The 17,834-nt window shown below is 41.0% G+C and overlaps 1 protein-coding gene across 6 annotated transcripts in view; it reads right to left on the minus strand.

Moving 5' to 3' along the window:
• Positions 1 to 17,834, minus strand: part of SIDT2 (SID1 transmembrane family member 2) — a 40,614-nt gene that overhangs the window by 12,107 nt on the left and 10,673 nt on the right. For 4 of the 6 annotated variants that reach the window (XM_063436075.1, XM_063436071.1, XM_063436074.1 and 1 more), the window contains exons 3-13: positions 16,468 to 16,589; positions 13,539 to 13,703; positions 13,413 to 13,458; positions 12,063 to 12,164; positions 11,011 to 11,094; positions 10,764 to 10,863; positions 10,015 to 10,080; positions 9,028 to 9,121; positions 2,920 to 2,978; positions 1,051 to 1,062; positions 1 to 32 (exon numbers count right to left, since the gene is read on the minus strand). The exon at positions 1 to 32 is cut by the window's left edge and continues 16 nt beyond it. In XM_063436075.1, the coding sequence (XP_063292145.1) occupies positions 1 to 32; positions 1,051 to 1,062; positions 2,920 to 2,978; positions 9,028 to 9,121; positions 10,015 to 10,080; positions 10,764 to 10,863; positions 11,011 to 11,094; positions 12,063 to 12,164; positions 13,413 to 13,458; positions 13,539 to 13,703; positions 16,468 to 16,589 (882 nt within the window). The remainder of the gene's footprint in view (positions 33 to 1,050; positions 1,063 to 2,919; positions 2,979 to 9,027; positions 9,122 to 10,014; positions 10,081 to 10,763; positions 10,864 to 11,010; positions 11,095 to 12,062; positions 12,165 to 13,412; positions 13,459 to 13,538; positions 13,704 to 16,467; positions 16,590 to 17,834) is intronic. The other 2 variants (XM_063436073.1, XM_063436072.1) reach the window with 1 other exon arrangement.

The following is a 17,834-nucleotide window of genomic DNA, read 5'->3' on the forward strand; positions in this document are numbered from 1 at the left end:
ACAGCCGTCATACTTCTGGCCGGATGACTTTCCTAGAAGACAGGAGACGATATCACCACAATGCACAGGAAAATCTGTATCGGGGTTAGATATGAAGGTGGGAACTCGGCACGGTGCAGCAGCTTTTGCTAATTTTGTAGTATATGTATCAACATGTTAAAATGCAATCAATTTTTTTGGTAATCCGCGTCAGTCTATTCATAGACTGCCATATTCACCAAAGAGGTACTTAAAGGAAAACTGTATTATTGAAAAAAATAAAAGAAAGTTTATTTTTATATTACATATATTATAGCCCATATATTATAGCCTCAATGTGCATAATCTTGTAATTACTGTATACATATCAGTGTTTTTGGTCTGGGGGGCCAGCCATCTCGAAGTCCTCATTGGTGAGTATCTAACTAAGACTTTGCTCAATTTGATTGGTGGAAACAAGCTCAGCAGTGTAGTTTTTACATGCTCGGCACATGCTCATGACATCTGGATTTGTAAATGAGCACTAACTTCCGGTTACCTTCATGGGCCAAAAAGAATTTAAAGATGGCTGCCCCCATGAAGCAAGGGTAAGCCAGGAGAAAACCAAATATTGAATGTTCTATTGTATTACAGCTTAATACACAAAGGCTATAATACATGTATGCTTTTAATTTTAAATAAAACAAATATTCACAGGTTTCCTTTAAGAAACGCAATGGCTGTAGATTACTCTCAAATATCTCCTCTAAAATAGATGTAATAGCCTTTCGTTGGCAGATAATTTATACATATTCCACAAAAATAAAAAAGCTCTGTGCATGCAATGCAAGTTTCACACTTTGCGGTTAGCCTAATCCCTTCTAAAAATATTCCCCGCAAAATATTTAATAATACAACATAGTGGGTGAGTAGACTTCGCGTGTTACATTGCACACACTGCAGGAGGGTTAGAAAGCTGAATAGACTAACACAGTGTAGCACAACCTGCCCCAGGTGTTAAACATGCATCTTATGTTATGCGTTGGTGACAGTGATATTAAACCTTCCCCTTCACATCCGGTCAAATCTTACCGAGCAGCGATGCTGGAAATGAGAAGAACGTACAGAGCAGAAAGAGAAAATAAGTACCGGTAATTATATAACAAGACAACGATCTCACAATTCCACTCGTTAATTAGTGGGTGTTAAAATTCTGACACCTAGACATGGCAGTCTAGATCTCACACATAAGACTGCCTAATCTTTCCATATATAATATTTATAATAATTGTATAATATTTACCAGGAAGTCTTTTATACAGTCAAAAAGGAGCTTAAACTATGGAATGGTTTTCAAATGAGGAACACCGAGGTTTAATCAAGATACTAAATGTATCAAACAACAGAGAAAGGGAAATCAGTTAACAAATTGCTTGGGACAACGGTAGAAGAAAGACCGAGCGTGATGAATTGGCTAGGTTCCATAGATACGTAGGATGTTCTGGTCTAACATTTAAGGGACACCCCACTGCCCAAAAAATAAAATAAAAAAAATTAATAAAAACAATGTAAACATGCATGAATTTATTAATGCATTTCTTCATTGTTGGAACAAAAGTTGATATATAAAAGTGCCAATTTCTATTGAAATCTGCACTTTTTGTACAATGAGAAGAAAAACAAAAACCATAAAGAGTAAGGAGGACACATGACGCAATTCAGAGAGCTAAACTGATTTAAGTGGTTAGGATCCGGATAGCTCGTCCATGGACAAGCTGAAAGAGTTAGTGGTGTTCATCACTAGGAAATGGTTTCTTTCTGAAGGACCAGGCACCGGATTATAAAGTTTAATCTATCAAAGATAGATTTCACCAATGCTCTCCAATGTCTTACAATGGTCTTATCCATCCCAACAATCACAGTATCGTCTTTATTTTTTCACAGAACTCAATATTATATCTTCCCCGCAGAGTATGAAAAGGTCAATTAACACATATTTAGCTGCTAGGGTTCATACTACCAGGTTTAACCCCTTAAGAACACATGACGTGTGTGACACGTCATGATTCCCTTTTATTCCAGAAGTTTGGTCCTTAAGGGGTTAAGTTCCTCATAATGGTAAGATAGACACTATTAAAGTAAATATTTATGGAGTTTCAATTTCATTATTTTCCATAACACTGTAATAAAAAATAAAAATAACCACCACCACCACCACCACCACCACACACACAATAAATATATATATATATATATATATATATATATATATATATATATATTTATATATACACACACACCTATATCTTAATAAATGTACACAGATATTTAAACGGCTCGGCTGTTTTGGTCAAACATTTATAATTAAAGGACCACTATGGTGCCAGGAAAACATACTTGTCTTCCTGGCACTATAGTGCACTGAGGGTGCCCCCACCCTCAGGGTACCCCTCCCGCCGGGCTCTGGTGGTAGGAAGGGGTTAAACTTACCTCTTTCTCCAGCGCCGGGCGGGGAGCTCTCCTCTTCTCTGCCTCCACTCCTCCTCTTCAGTTGAATGCGCATGCCTGGCAGGAGCCGCACGCACATTCAGCCAGTCTCATAGGAAAGCATTTACAATGCTTTCCTATGGACGCTGGCATCTTCTCACTGTGATTTTCACAGTGAGAAGCACGGAAGACCTCTAGCGGCTGTCAATGAGACAGCCGCTAGAGGCTGGATTAACCCTCAGTGTAAACATAGTTTCTCTGAAACTGCTATGTTTATAGAAAAAAAGGTTAAACATAGCTGGACCAGGCACCCAGACCACTTCATTAAGCTGAAGTGGTCTAGGTGCCTATAGTGGTCCTTTAACTTGAAATTCTGCAAAAAATGTCCAGTTTAGTAATAACCCTGCCTGTGTTCCAGACTACACGTCACTTTGAAGATGTTCTCTGCACAAGACGCTCATTCTAGAGAATTACCGGTTTCATCGTTTATCGATCCCACAGAGCTCAGCAGTCCGGCTTCTTTTCTCCCCTTTCTGCATAAACAAACAATTACTAGAACATACAAATCTTATTAGAGCTATTCACTAAACTAGGAAATGAACGAGCAATTACGAATTCTATGCCAGACATGGTTAGTAACAATAAAATATTATTTACATAATGTCATTAAATACATTCTCTACATTAAAAATAATAAGAAAAACAATACAATATAATGAGAGCAGCAGGAAATGCTAGCAGAATGCTTGGCTGTATAGGGAGAGGTATTAGCAGTAGAAAGAGGGAAGTGCTCATGCCATTGTACAGAACACTGGTGAGACCTCACTTGGAGTACTGTACACAGTACTGGAGACCCTATCTTCACAAGGATATTGATACCTTAGAGAGAGTTCAAAGAAGGGCTACTAAACTGGTTCATGGATTGCAGGATAAAACTTACCAGGAAAGGTTAAAGGATCTTAACATGTATAGCTTGGAGGAAAGACGAGACAGGGGGGATATGATAGAAACATTTAAATACATAAAGGGAATCAACACAGTAAAGGAGGAGACTATATTTAAAAGAAGAAAATCTACCACAACAAGAGGACATAGTCTTAAATTAGAGGGACAAAGGTTTAAAAATAATATCGGGGGGGCGGAGCTTAGCCACTGAACCGAGCGGTCGCAAGCACAGAGAGCTCCGACATAAACAGGGGAAAATCGACGGCTAATCCAGCCAAAGAAGCCCACACAACCCCAAAGACCAAGAGACAGAGGAAAGGGACCAATCCGACAACCGACCGATGCCCTTCTTTTATCAGCAGACGGGTTGGAAAGCACGCCACAAAACCAAGGCCTACTCAGACTATAAGGCCCTCGAAACGGTGCTCCACAACGCGGTATTCTCCGCAGCTACACGACCCTCGGAGAACACGAACACAGACCTGGCAAACATGGGACGAAAATCCCAGTGGATAGCAACAGGTGCGTGCAAAGATACCCGTGATATCAGCACCATGCTCCAGCGCCCACGGTCACAAAGATGGCGGCCACACCCGACCGAGACACCAGCTCAACGTGCTCGGAGCACGCCATGGGGGATACCCTAGACCAACTGCTACCCGAAGAGACACAGGCTGACCCTTATGCGCTGACACCAGCCACTAAACTGGACATCAAAAACCTCCTAATAGTGCTAAAACAAATGTCCGCGGCAGACATGGCCATATTGAAAAAGGAGGTCCAAGTGGTCACAGACCGTGTGAAAACCTCAGAGGAGGATATTATAGACGTCCAACACGAACTGAGAGACCTTAAAGAAACGGTGTCCCAACCAAAGTCCTCTCATTCAATCCTGCTCAACAAGCTGGATGCAGCAGAAGAGAGAAGCCGCAAAAGCAACGTGAAAATCAGGGGAATCCCAGACGAAATATGCCAGTCAGAACTGCCACATTATCTCAGACGCCTGGTCGCCACCATATTGCCACATACACAGGCCAAAAAAACTAACCTTCGCAGGGATATTTAGTATCCGCAAATCGCCAAAGGCACCCCCCCCCCCCCCCCCACAAGCAACAAGAGATGTGATCGTCCGGTGTCACACTCAAACAGACAGAAATGCCATCTTCGTAGCCCTGAAAGGCAAAACGCCACTGGACTTTGAATCAGCAAGTCTTACCTTCTATCAGGACCTGACAAGATCCACACTCCAGTGGAGAAGAAACCTGCGCCCAGTGACTCGTCGCCTCCAAGAAGCCAAGGTGACTTACCGCTGGACAGTACCCAAAACCCTCTCAGTGGACCACAACTGCACTGCTCTGCACCTTACCTCCACTCAGGAGGCCGACTCCTTCCTTAGGGCGCTGGGGTCCCCACCAGGACTTGACCCAACTGATGAGCCCACCAGCTCCCACACATGGGACCCCACTAGGACTGTCCCCTTTGTACCAAGAAGGAGAGGAGCCCCAATAGCAGCCACCTGACACCAATGACTGCTACTCAGCCTACAGGCAAAAAGTTACCAATGTTAATGTTTATTGTACTGCTTTAATGGTTTACTTCTCTTCAACTGGCTCAACAAAACAATTAGGAAATATGCAAGGCACACATTCATATGACCTCTCCCTGATTTAAAGAGCCACCTTATTGGCAATGACCCACAAAGACACAACAACCAACAGGCATCACACCACACACAATAGTCACCACCGTGAGAGGACCAAGCCCAGGGCCACCAGCATATTCACCCTGCCCACCCCCGCTTCCCCCTAGGTTAGGGGTCACAGACCACACGCACACCGCACAAGCACCTACTAGGCACATAGGGCAATCTAGGGACAGAGATAGCGGAGACCACACTAAACACCATACCCTAGACAGCGCCACAATGGCAAGACGTGTGGTATATTTCCCTATCGCCATTGCCACCACTGAAACTCACCAGCAAGACGCAAGTGTTAATTGCTCATCACCCAAGCCCCGATCTACACGTACAGAGCCTATCAAACTACACATACCTACTCTCATTTTGTTTTCTTGTTTCTCTCTCTCTCTCTCTTTTTTTTTTTTTTTTTTTTTTTTTTAAATCGAGAATATGGCGATACAGCGAGAGAACTAGCCAGAATGTTATAATGTATACACTTCATTTTACAAAATGTGCACCGTCTTCCAATGCCAAATGTCTATTTACGTCTCTTGTTTGAAAGCCTGAGAGAGCTGTTGTGGCTTCTCAGACGCTCATTTTAAGCAAATGCACAACAAAAATAAAGAATTAAAAAAAATATATATATATAATAATATTATCAGGACGTATTACTTTACTGATATGGTAGTGGATGCATGGAATAGCCTTCCAGCTGAAGTGGTAGAGGTTAACACAGTAAAGGAGTTTAAGCATGCGTGGGATAGGCATAAGGCTATCCTAACTATAAGATAAGGCCAGGGACTAATGAAAGTATTTAGAACATTGGGCAGACTAGATGGGCCGAATGGTTCTTATCTGCCGTCACATTCTAGGTTTCTAAATATATTAAATACTTTTTACATGCGCGTGGCCATGGCCATTGGGAGGAGCGTGGGTGGAGCCTGACCCAGCGTCGAGAGACATCGGCGCTGGATTCAGGTTAGTCACTGAAGGGGTTTTAACCCCTTCAGCAACCTGGGATGGGGGGTGAGAGGGAGGGGGCACTGCAGGAACCTGCAGTGCCAGGAAGTTTTCCTGGCACTGGAGAGTCCCTTTAATGGTAAATATGTATAGATAAATCATTTGGAAGGTATTTATAAATTTATTAAATCATTTGGAAAGTGTATTAAATCAAGGGCACAGCGTTTGACAAAAACTACAATTATATGCACAAGATAATAAAAGCAGTGGACACAAAGAGACTGTTCTCATTGGAACTCAGCACATCTGGGATTCTGCACTACTTTTATGCCAAACAGTATTAAATTGGTCACGATTGATAGCTTAAAAAAGTGATACTATAGTCACCAAAAAAAACTTTTGCTTAATTAAACAGTTTTGGTGTATAGATTATGCCCCTGCAGACAGTATCACTATTCAATTATCTGTCACTTTGTTTATGCAGCCCTAGGCCCACCTCCCTCCATGTGACTTGCATAGCTTTCCAAAACACTTCCTGTAAAGAGTGATCTAAAGTTTACACTTTACACCCATTATTGCAAATTCTGTTTCATTTAAAAACGTTTATCTACTACATGGTTTATAGTTTGCTTGACCCTGCAGGAGCCTCCTGTATGTAATTAAAGTTCAATTTACAGAGCAGGAGATAAAAACTTTGAAAGCAGTGGCGTACACACAACCCATGGGGCCCCGGTGCGAAAACTGATCCGTGGGCCCCCCCCCCGCGCGCTTACTCTGCGCGGGCTGGGGCCGCAACACATGGCGGCGGGCACCTGGTCGCAGGGCTGCGACCCCTGCGACCACGTTATGTACGCCAGTGCATGCATAAACACATACACTTAAAGGACCACTACAGACACCCAGATCACATCAGCTCAATGAAGTGGTCTGGGTGCCAGGTCTCTCTAGTTTTAACCCTGCAGCTGAAAACATAGCAGTTTCAGAGAAACTGCTATGTTTCACTGAGGGTTAATCCAGCCTCTAGAGGCTGTCTCATTGACAGCCGCTAGAGGATTTTCTGCGTTTCTCACTGAAGACGCTGAACGTCCATAGGAAAGCATTGAGTAATGCTTTCCTATGGGCGGTTTGAATGCGCGCGTGGCTCTTGCCACGCATGCGCATTCGGAGCTGAGAGGCGGAGAGATCCCCAGCGCCAAGGGAGTCCGGCGCTGGAGAAAGGTAAGTGCTTAAGACACACACATTAACTGACAGACACACACTCAGTGACAAACATACATACACACTCACTAACAGACACACACTCTAACACTAACACGCACACTCCAACACACACTCTAATACTAACACACACACACACACACACACTCTAACACTAAGACAAACACTCTAACACACTCACACACACACACTCACTAACATACACACACTAACGAACATACACTAACACACTCACACACTCACTAACATACACTAACACACTCACACACTCACTAACATACACTCACTAACATACACTCACTAACATACACTCACTAACATACACTCACTAACATACACTCACTAACATACACTCACTAACATACACTCACTAACATACACTCACTAACATACACTCACTAACATACACTCACTAACATACACTCACTAACATACACTCACTAACATACACTCACTAACATACACTCTCACACACACACGTTTTTTTTTTGTTTTTTTTTCTATTTAATCCCCCCAGCCTCCTTACCTGTGGGAGAGCTGAGGGGATTCCCTGGGGTCCAGTGGTGTCACCCGGCGGGCAGTCAGGCTGGCGGGCGCGCGAGGGAGCACTCTCCCCTGAGTGCTCCCTCTTCAGCTCCCTCGCGCGCCGCGTACTGATGCCGGAGCCGGAAGATGACGTCATCTTCCGGCTCCGGTTTCAGTGCGGTGCGCGAGGGAGCTGAAGAGGGAGCACTCAGGGGAGAGTGCTCCCTCGCGCGCCCGCCAGCCTGACTGCCCGCCGGGTGTAAGCAGGGCCAGCCTCGGGGGGCCCGGATGTGGCCGGCTCCTGGGCCCCCCAGGAGAAGAGGCTGGCCCAGTGAGTACATACCTGGGTCGCAGGGCGGCCGGGCCCCCTGGAGGGCCGGGCCCGGTCGCAGCCGCGACCCCTGCGACCCCGGTATGTACGCCACTGTTTGAAAGTAAGTTCCATCTGAAAATGAAACCATTTTGTTTCCATGCAGATTGTGTCTGTCACAGCCAGGGGAGGTGTGACGAGGGCTGCATAAATAGAAACAAAACTGATTTAACTCATAAATAGCAGAGAATTGAGCAGTGAGACTTTGGAGGCATGATCTATACACCAAAACTGCTTCATTAAGCTTTTGGTGACTGTAGTATCTCTTTAGGACACAAAAATATAGTAAAATGTAAAATGTCAAATCGTTTTTTCCTTTTAAATACGTCTGAATTCCAGACAGGATCTTGTGTGTGCACCTGTAAAAACGTAGGGATTAGTTCACAATTTATCCGCTTTAATTACAATCCAAATTTATTAGTTAATGTTAAATTACATTCCATGTGGACAATGTTCCAAAGAACATTGTGGGGGAATAGGCAACTGTCAACGCGTTTTGGGCATCTAACACGTACGGTCTCAAAATCAGAAAACATTCTGAACCTTGCATGCTCCTCACAAAATTGGATCTGCTGTGAACGGCCACCAGCATAGGATTCATTTTAATATATAGCTAATAAAGATCTTTTTTAAATGAAGTTGCTAACTGCTCTGAGCTGACCACTACATTTTACAGGATTTCAGGACTGGGGAGTGCTTTGGACACATTCTGGTGATTTTTCTATGTTGTTGTGCTTTTGCTTAAAATGATAAATCACCATAAAATGAGGGTAGCAGGGATCTGCACTAAGTTTTGCGGCTTTCGTAGCACCATGTATTTGACAGATTATTATTAAAGATACAGAGATAGATAATGTAATATGCATTCACCACTCTCTCTTACCTCCATTTCTCCCAGCAGGGTATGAACAAAGCCAATAAGTAGAAGGACATGAACACACCAAAACAGAACATAATTCCTCCGATGTAGGTCTCCTCTGTGAGATGAAAAAGCAAAGGGAGACATGCTTAAGAATGGAAAAAAAAGCTTAATAATCAGAATGGAAGAAAAAAAAATTTAAAAGTGATTGAGACGCATGGATGAAACAGGGGAGAGAAGAACGAGCTGAGATAGGTTTTACTAGATTGGATTGAAAGGGGAACTGAAAATATAATGACAGAGATGCTGGCGATAAACAGGCGATGTTAGCAAAACAAAACAAGACAATGTTAAACAAGCAGATCGCAAACCAACAGTCCACACCAAGGACCTGAACAGTCGATTATAACCCTATAAACTGATTAGTAAATTACTCAAGATCTCTGCGTTTTGATATAACTAAAATATAGATGTACTGCAAGTGTTTTCCAAATTCCACTGCTGTAGAGCGGTACATTAATGTGATGGAACAACAAAATATCTAATGATAAGCTCGCTGTAGGTTGTGACAAAATGATTTTAAAATGCTTTGAATGTTCTTTTAGTTCCAGGCAAAGTATATAAAGGAGTTAAAGCCCATTGCACCAGTGGAGAAAACGACAGGCGAGCACACAGTGTTTTTTTCTGATTAGAAGCACAACTACGACATCACGTGGTGATGGGAATGCCACAGATATAGAAGTGCAATGGGGGTAATTTTTTTTTTTTAAACCGACCTTTTCTGCGTTATACACCTCAGTAAATTGTAAAACCGTACTAGCAGGCATTGCAAGTCAGACGTCTGCTCTTGGAGATGAACAACCACAAATATGAAAATGCAACATAATCATGGCTCATATTTGTTACTTAAACATTCACGTCCTTTATCAGCAGCTCCGGTGTGGCGCTTACATACACACTGAGACAAACTGTTACACAGTGACGCTCCCTCCCTTCTATACACCCACATACTGCCAATTGCAGGGCTGATCAGAACTTCAAGCGTCTTCTCACGAGTCCCGTGATCCATCGGCGTATCTGAAACACACAAAAAGGGACTGTGAGAGACCGCTACACGAGAACCAGGCAGAGACAGCCAGTGACACTTACTTCTATTACATTTGTTAGGAGGGTATTTAGACACATTTGAACCATTGTGAATGTAGAATGAACCAGAGGAAGACTGAGCTGAAATGCGTTCTGCATTTTTATTCTAATTTTAAAGATACTGATACAAATAAAAGTTATCTTACTTTTAATACAACTCTTATTATTTATTATTTTGGTTTCGGTTTCCATTGGATGTTTTCAACACCACTATGTTCTAAAGAACCCACTACATTATCCAGCTATCCCTTTATGTGGATGAAATACATCTATAGTTCAGAGCCAATCTTTAGAATGGCTCTGTAAATTGTGAGTGTTCCAATTTACCTCCTTTTTTTCAGATAATGTGTACATATTACACTACGGCGTTTTTAGATCTATATTATACAGGGTCGATATAAGAATTTTAAAAAGACCAATCAGTGACTATATAATAAGGTAAATATAACCAAAGTGTGTGCTATTACCTTTTTTTGGTTGTTGTGGTATTTATTGTTAGTGTGTATAAAGTGACAATACACCAGGGTGGTTATTGGCAGCACTGGATTGTATTTTTAATTTAGCGCCTTTTGTCCCTTAACGATTTTGTGCAAACTACAGTGAGGTGTACTTACCTGGGTTTAACGGATAGTAAGGAAGGCCACCACCACAGGCTTCATCTTCAGACTTAACCACCACCACAACATAGAAGCTACCGCTGGCAAAATCCTTCCTCTATAGAATGACAAAGACAGAGGTAGAGAGCGTGCAAGTGTAGGTAAGGGTGTGCATGCTGAGATAAAGATATGAGTGGGATAACACAGAACGTGTTAGGGGAGGGAAGACTGAGAGAAAATGTGGCAGGACCACTTAGTGGATCACCTGTACAGTAATGGCGGCTTTCTTGGTCATCGTCTGGTACATGCCGATAAAGGCCACATTGTTATCGAGGTCATACACTGGGCACTGTAAGACAAGACGAGTGGAGGGTGTAAAGCGGTGTACTATTAGCAATGCACAATGCTATGCACTCCAACGCAAGCTTCTCTATAAATGTACGCAACTCACCGACCATCGGCTTATTACATCACACCTAACTATTCTACACTGCATGATGCAAATATAGCATGTCGTGATCCAGCATCAGTTAAAGGGACACTCTAGACTCCTAAAGCACTTTAGCTTGCTGTGTGAAGAGTGAGTCCCTTTTTCCCCCATTTTACAAAAAGTGCAGATTTCCACAGAAGTTAACCTGGCTGTTTATAAATGGACACTGGCTTTCAAGCAGACAACCAGTCCTGTTACTTCCTGGTTTGGTTAGCTCAGTGGAGCTAAACTCAAGAGGCAGCAATAGTCCAGAGCACCTGCAATGCAAAGACTTCTCATTGAGCTGCATTGGGAAGTCTGTGATTGGACAGCTTCAGAAAGTCTGGGCGGGGTTAGGAGAGGAGGGCTCGCACAGACAGAAGATAGGAGATCTGCTGTCTTTGCAAGCTGTATTTAGATACAACTCCAATTAAAAATAAATGCACACAGGTTTTCATTTCGTGTATACCTACTAAACAGAGATTTGGCAGTCGAGTGTCCATTTATAGGAGAACCGAAAATTACACGATTAATGAAAACATGGAGAATGAAAAGATTTACCAAATAGCAACACAGCCCAAATCAATCCTGGCACAACCAGGGCACACAGTGTATCAGAGGAAGAGAAATAGAAACATTGTTTCTGTGACTCCTCCTCTTTCTGTGTTCTCTCTAGGCTGGCTGATAAGCGCAAGGGGCGGAGTTTAATACAGTGGTGTGGATCCTATAATCCCAGAAATGTGACGGATAAATAAACAAATACAACTCGCATTGAAACAAACACCCTACTCCTCAAAATGTTTTACGTAAGATCAGAACTCAGGACGTGCCCACTCCTCAAGCCTCACCTGGATATCCTGTATTGAGATGACGGAGCACGGGAATACCATAGGAGAGGACACCTTCACAATCACAGAATCCACCCCTTCTTTAAACACATACTTGAAATACTGCAAGAAATCGAAAGGAAAACCATAGTTAGATTGTAGAGAATGGAAAGGTGTAAGGGGATTTAACAAAGTCTGATACACAAAGCAAATCCATGGAAAAAAAAAAAAAAAAGAGTTAAAGGGAAAAAAAAAAATACAGTGAAAGATAATGAGAAAATATCGTCAGTCATTCCCATTTGTATAATGAATACAGAACTGCCCTACCGCCCCTTCAAAGCCACCGTAATGTTTTCTGAAGGAGACGGTGCCACCAACACACGCAAGCACTATCATGTCAACAGCTTAATTCAGAGAAAAAAAAAAATACTGTGCTAAATTTATTTTATTCTGAATCAATGGATTAATGTGACCAATAATACTGGGAAGGGAAGAGATTATGAAGGAAGGGGATTGGTCACTGACCAAGCCAAGCTCCGCCTCTGTGATTGATTGAATGAAGAAATAATAGAAACATAGAATGTGACGGCAGAGAAGAACCATTCGGCCAATCTAGTCTGCCCAATTTTCTAATAATAATAGTTGATCACTTCAGTCTAGCATTAATATACCCTTGTATAGGACAGACAGAACATCCATTCCAAATGTTGCTCCTTGCCTTTTGTTTGGAAACGTTGACTGAATTACCTGATTGGCTCCCCTATTGCTCCTACCGCTCCCTGATTGGCCTACTGAGCGAAATATCGATTGACTTCCATCTGTATTATTTGACATTTATGCATCTTTTTAGTGTATACTTGACTGTAACTGGCTAGAATAAAACATTTGCTGCTTTTATGTCCAGATATTGGACTAAAATATTAACTGGAGGATAATTTATAAGGAAAAGGTTAAATCACTGGGAACACTGATGACGGAATACTGCTAGAGAACTTTAAAAAAAACAAAAAAAAAACAGAAAAACCAAATATTGTTAGTACTACTGTACCACTAACCGAACATGGTCTGAGCCAGCCGGGGGCAGACTGCCTGCAGACACACCCCTCGCCTACACAGAGCAATCGAGCCTCTTTTTATATAAACATACAAATATGCCAGGACACACAGCCAAGATAAATACATAAAGGACATATTTAACTCTTTAGAACAAAAAGAAAAATGACCCGTACTGTATTAAGTAACAGGTTACAGGTACAAAGTAATATTTATTTTATTAGTAAAAAACATAAAATTTAAAAACAGAGGAGGGGTATTAAATCTTAAAGACCCCACTGACCCATTGGGGAAACGTTGCTTTTATAAGACATATACCTGTGGCTGAGAAGGAGTGGCGTTAAAGGTGAATCGTTCTTCTGTCCTAAAATTAAACAAATAGGAGAGTGAAATCCACTTATAGTTTATATCAAAGCATTAAACAAATTCTAGAGATTTACTTACCACAGTACAAAGTTATCAAGGTGTGTGACGCTCAGACGATACGTTGTGTTCTTTTCCGACAGAGTGGATACGTCCACATAGAAGTACTGGGTCACAGATTCCGCTTTTGTCGGAGGCTGACACAACGTGCGGCCAACATCTTTGTACAGATAGTTACGTTGATACCTGAGAAGGAGCAGCCACACACATAAACGTGTACATATTGCATACATGGTAATGTAGATCAACTGGAAATATACATTGCAAATGACATGCATTGCACACTAGAATTCCACTAATGAACTGTCAAGCTATTTGGTAATGGGTGCAAGACAACACCAACAAGTGACCCGACGCGGTGTGTGAGATCGACCTCAGTATTTCAGTTGGAGACACCTTATCTTTTAAATCTCTGAAATATAGAACAGCTGATTTAATTCATAATCAAACTGGGCATTCTCTACAAAAAGCAGTCTTGCTGCTAAATGCAGGGTTCTAAGAGTTTTGAAACCCACAATTGAATTACTGCATCGCCACAACTATATATATATAAAAAAAAGGATTTTTGCTCATCATCTGTTTGATATCTCAATTAAAATCACTATTTTTACAATAAAATAAACGGATAGGATTTTTTCCCCTCCAAGTATTATTTTGATCATGATTTTTCAGTTTTTTTCCAAATTCCAGATATTGTGTGAGGGCAGATCTGCACATTAACCGTGAGCTGCACATTAACCGTGCGGAAGGAAAGCTTTGTGAAACATTCATATGTTTTTTGAGTAATGTTTGCATACTAGTTTAAAGGACAAGTAGTGGGTGAGAATTTACTTCCCAATGATATTTAATTACTGCATATTGTAAGGCAGTGATTATATTACTTTTTAGCCACACTATCTAATACCTACATATGCTCAAGTGCGTCTCTACAATACACAAAGCTGGGCACAATACAGAGATACCGCTACAATACACAGAGCCCTATACAATACACAGAGCTGGGCACAATACAGAGATACCTCTACAATACACAGAGCCTGGTACAATACAGAGATACCTATACAATACAAAGAACCTGGTACAATACAGAGATACCTATACAATACAAAGAACCTGGTACAATACAGAGATACCTCTACAATACACAGAGCCTGGTACAATACAGAGATACCTATACAATACACAGAGCCTGGTACAATACAGAGATACCTATACAATACAAAGAACCTGGTACAATACAGAGATACCTCTACAATACACAGAGCCTGGTACAATACAGAGATACCTATACAATACAAAGAACCTGGTACAATACAGAGATACCTCTACAATACACAGAGCCTGGTACAATACAGAGATACCTATACAATACAAAGAACCTGGTACATTACAGAGATACCTCTACAATACACAGAGCTGGGTACAATACAGAGATACATCTACAATACACAGAGCCTGGTACAATACAGAGATACCTCTACAATACACAGAGCCTGGTACAATACAGAGATACCTCTACAATACACAGAGCCTGGTACAATACAGAGATACCTATACAATACACAGAGCCTGGTACAATACAGAGATACCTCTACAATACACAGAGCCGGGTACAATACACAGAGCTCTATACAATAAACAGAGCCTGGTACAATACAGAGAAACCTATACAATACAGAGATATTGCCTATAACACAATTATAACACAATTGCCTATAATGTAATGAAGACCCAGTGAACAGCGAGAAGATAGAGTGAAAGAATTGGTCACTGAGCCAGTTTTATCACGTCAGACGGCTTCAGATTTTGCTTAATTCTCTTTACTAAACTCCAAAAGCAGAAAAAAATAAAAATAAAAAAATCAATCAATTATAAATAAACCAATCAAAAGCAAGTAGGAAGTAATATAAGGGAATGAAAGGGGACAGATAGGGTAAAGGGCACACAAGGATTAGCAATAAAACAACCCGATCAATCAAAAACAAACAGTAAATAAGTAAGGCCACGGAAGCCAAAACTCTGACCTGCGCCGACGCAGGTACAGCAAAGAAAGAGGACATGTTTCTGGGTACAAGGCGTTAGATTACCCCTTTTTGTTTTTGATTGGTTTATGTATCCTTTATGATTTGTGCGGAGTTTAATAACGAGAGATAAACAAGATATCCACCTCCTGTCATTACAAAAATGAAGAGTATAAGTACACTAAAGATAGCATAATCTTCAATTTTACAATTAGAATTGGGTCACCGAGCATCAGGCTAATGCCATGCACATCATTTTGGTCCTTGCTTATATATTAAAGAAAGAAAAGAAAAAAAATAAGTTTAAAGGGACACTATAGTCAGCAGAACAACTACAGCTTATTGCATTTGTTCTGGTGAGTAGAATCATTACCTTCAGGCTTGATGCAGTAAACACAGTCTTTTCAGAGAAAATGCAGTGTTTACATTACAGCCTAGTGATAACTCCACTGGTCAGTCCTCAGATGGCTGCTAGAGATGCTTCCTGGGGCAGTGCTGCTGAGTAAGCAGCACTGCCATTCAGTGTTTCCACCCTCTGCATGCAGACACTGAACTTTCCTCATAGAGATGCATTGATTAAATTAATCTGTATGAGGAGATGCTGATTGGCCAGGGCTGTGTTTGGCTTGTGCTAGCTCTGCCCCTGATCTGCCTCCTTGACAGTCTCAGCCAATCCTATGGGGAAGTATTGTGATTGGTTCAGACCACCACTCAACCATGGTGTTAGCAGACGGGGCAGAGCCAGCAGCTTCAGACTTGAATACAAGTAAGATTTTACTATATTTAGAGAGGGCCACGGGGGCTAGATGGTGGTTTTAACACAATAGGGTCAGGAATACATGATTGTGTTCCTGACCCTATAGTGTTGCTTTAAGAAGCATTGAGCTAGCTTCATCCATATTCTGTGTGTTACAACGATGGCTACTTACAGTCCCCGGAGAGTGAGTGGAGCTTGAAAAGACAGCACAGCCTCCTTCTGCCTCACCACGACCAGTAAAGGCGTCACTTTCTGATCAGATAACATGTTAACAGACACTCTGACTCCTTCTGTCTAAAGGGAAGCAAAGAACAGTCATAAAAATGCATTGCAAGAGATAAATCAAAAGGTCCTCAAAAGAAAATGAGCAGTTGTTTACGGCTATCATTTCTGACAGTCTATATATAAAAATTTAAATTATGAGTGACAGTCAGCAAAAATACACTTCTGAATATCTGAATAACAGTGGAACCTCAGTGGGCTTGATAAAGCCCCTTATATGGTTGAAATGTTGCAAAGACTGTCTGATACCCAAATAAAACCCACCAACACAGGACAGAATAAAATAAAAATAAGCATTTTATTACAGCAATCGAGAAACTATAATACCTTAAGAAATAGTTAAAATATATAAACTGGGTTAACTGTCATTTAAGTACTAGGTCACAATTACTTAATAGGGAAAGAATAAAATTTGTATGAAAATATGACAACGTGTATTATGGTTTTCCCTCATTCTTTATCTTTTTATATATAGTGTTTGTTTTTTTTTTTTAAATAGTCTTTATTCAGAATTATTATGTTTTTTTTACATCTTAAAAAACACCATACGAACATATAAAATTATAAACATTCCACAAACAAAGACCAACATCTTTTTATATATTTTTGTGAGAAATACTTGGGGTATGACTTTTCACGTTTGTTTCTCACATATTAGTGTTTATACATTGTTATGTTCACGGGGGGGAAAAAAGCCCAGTTTCAGGATTAGGTTACTATTAAAAGATTATGTTGCACACACAAGACAGGTTAAAGGTTAAACAGTGCCACATCGTCCTTTAACCCCTTAATGACACAACTTCTGGAATAAAAGGGAATCATGACGGAATATATCCGTCGTCTGTCCTTAAGGGGTTAAGCTCCGTAATAATAATAAATACATACAAAAATTACAAAAAATAAAAAAAACACAACCACAATTTCCTCTTTTAAGAAGCAGTACATCAAAAAAATGTAGGGTTTCAGTAAAGCATCTTAGGAAGTTAACATCTACATTAACCCCTTAAGGACAGACGACGGATATATTCCATCATGATTCCCTTTTATTCCAGAAGTTGTGTCATTAAGGGGTTAGTGCTTACAGGAATATTAATATGTTAAAAATCAGTATATCGTTGTACCACACGTTTATGCTTTGTAAATATGTTCTTCAGGAAGATATACAGATATAATTATATTCTGGAGCTCTACAAATCTAGCTAATTTCAGTTACAGGCTAATTGGCATCAAACTGGGATATTTAAAGGGACACTATAG

Source organism: Pelobates fuscus, chromosome 11 (assembly GCF_036172605.1).
Source record: "Pelobates fuscus isolate aPelFus1 chromosome 11, aPelFus1.pri, whole genome shotgun sequence".
Taxonomy (NCBI): domain Eukaryota; kingdom Metazoa; phylum Chordata; class Amphibia; order Anura; family Pelobatidae; genus Pelobates; species Pelobates fuscus.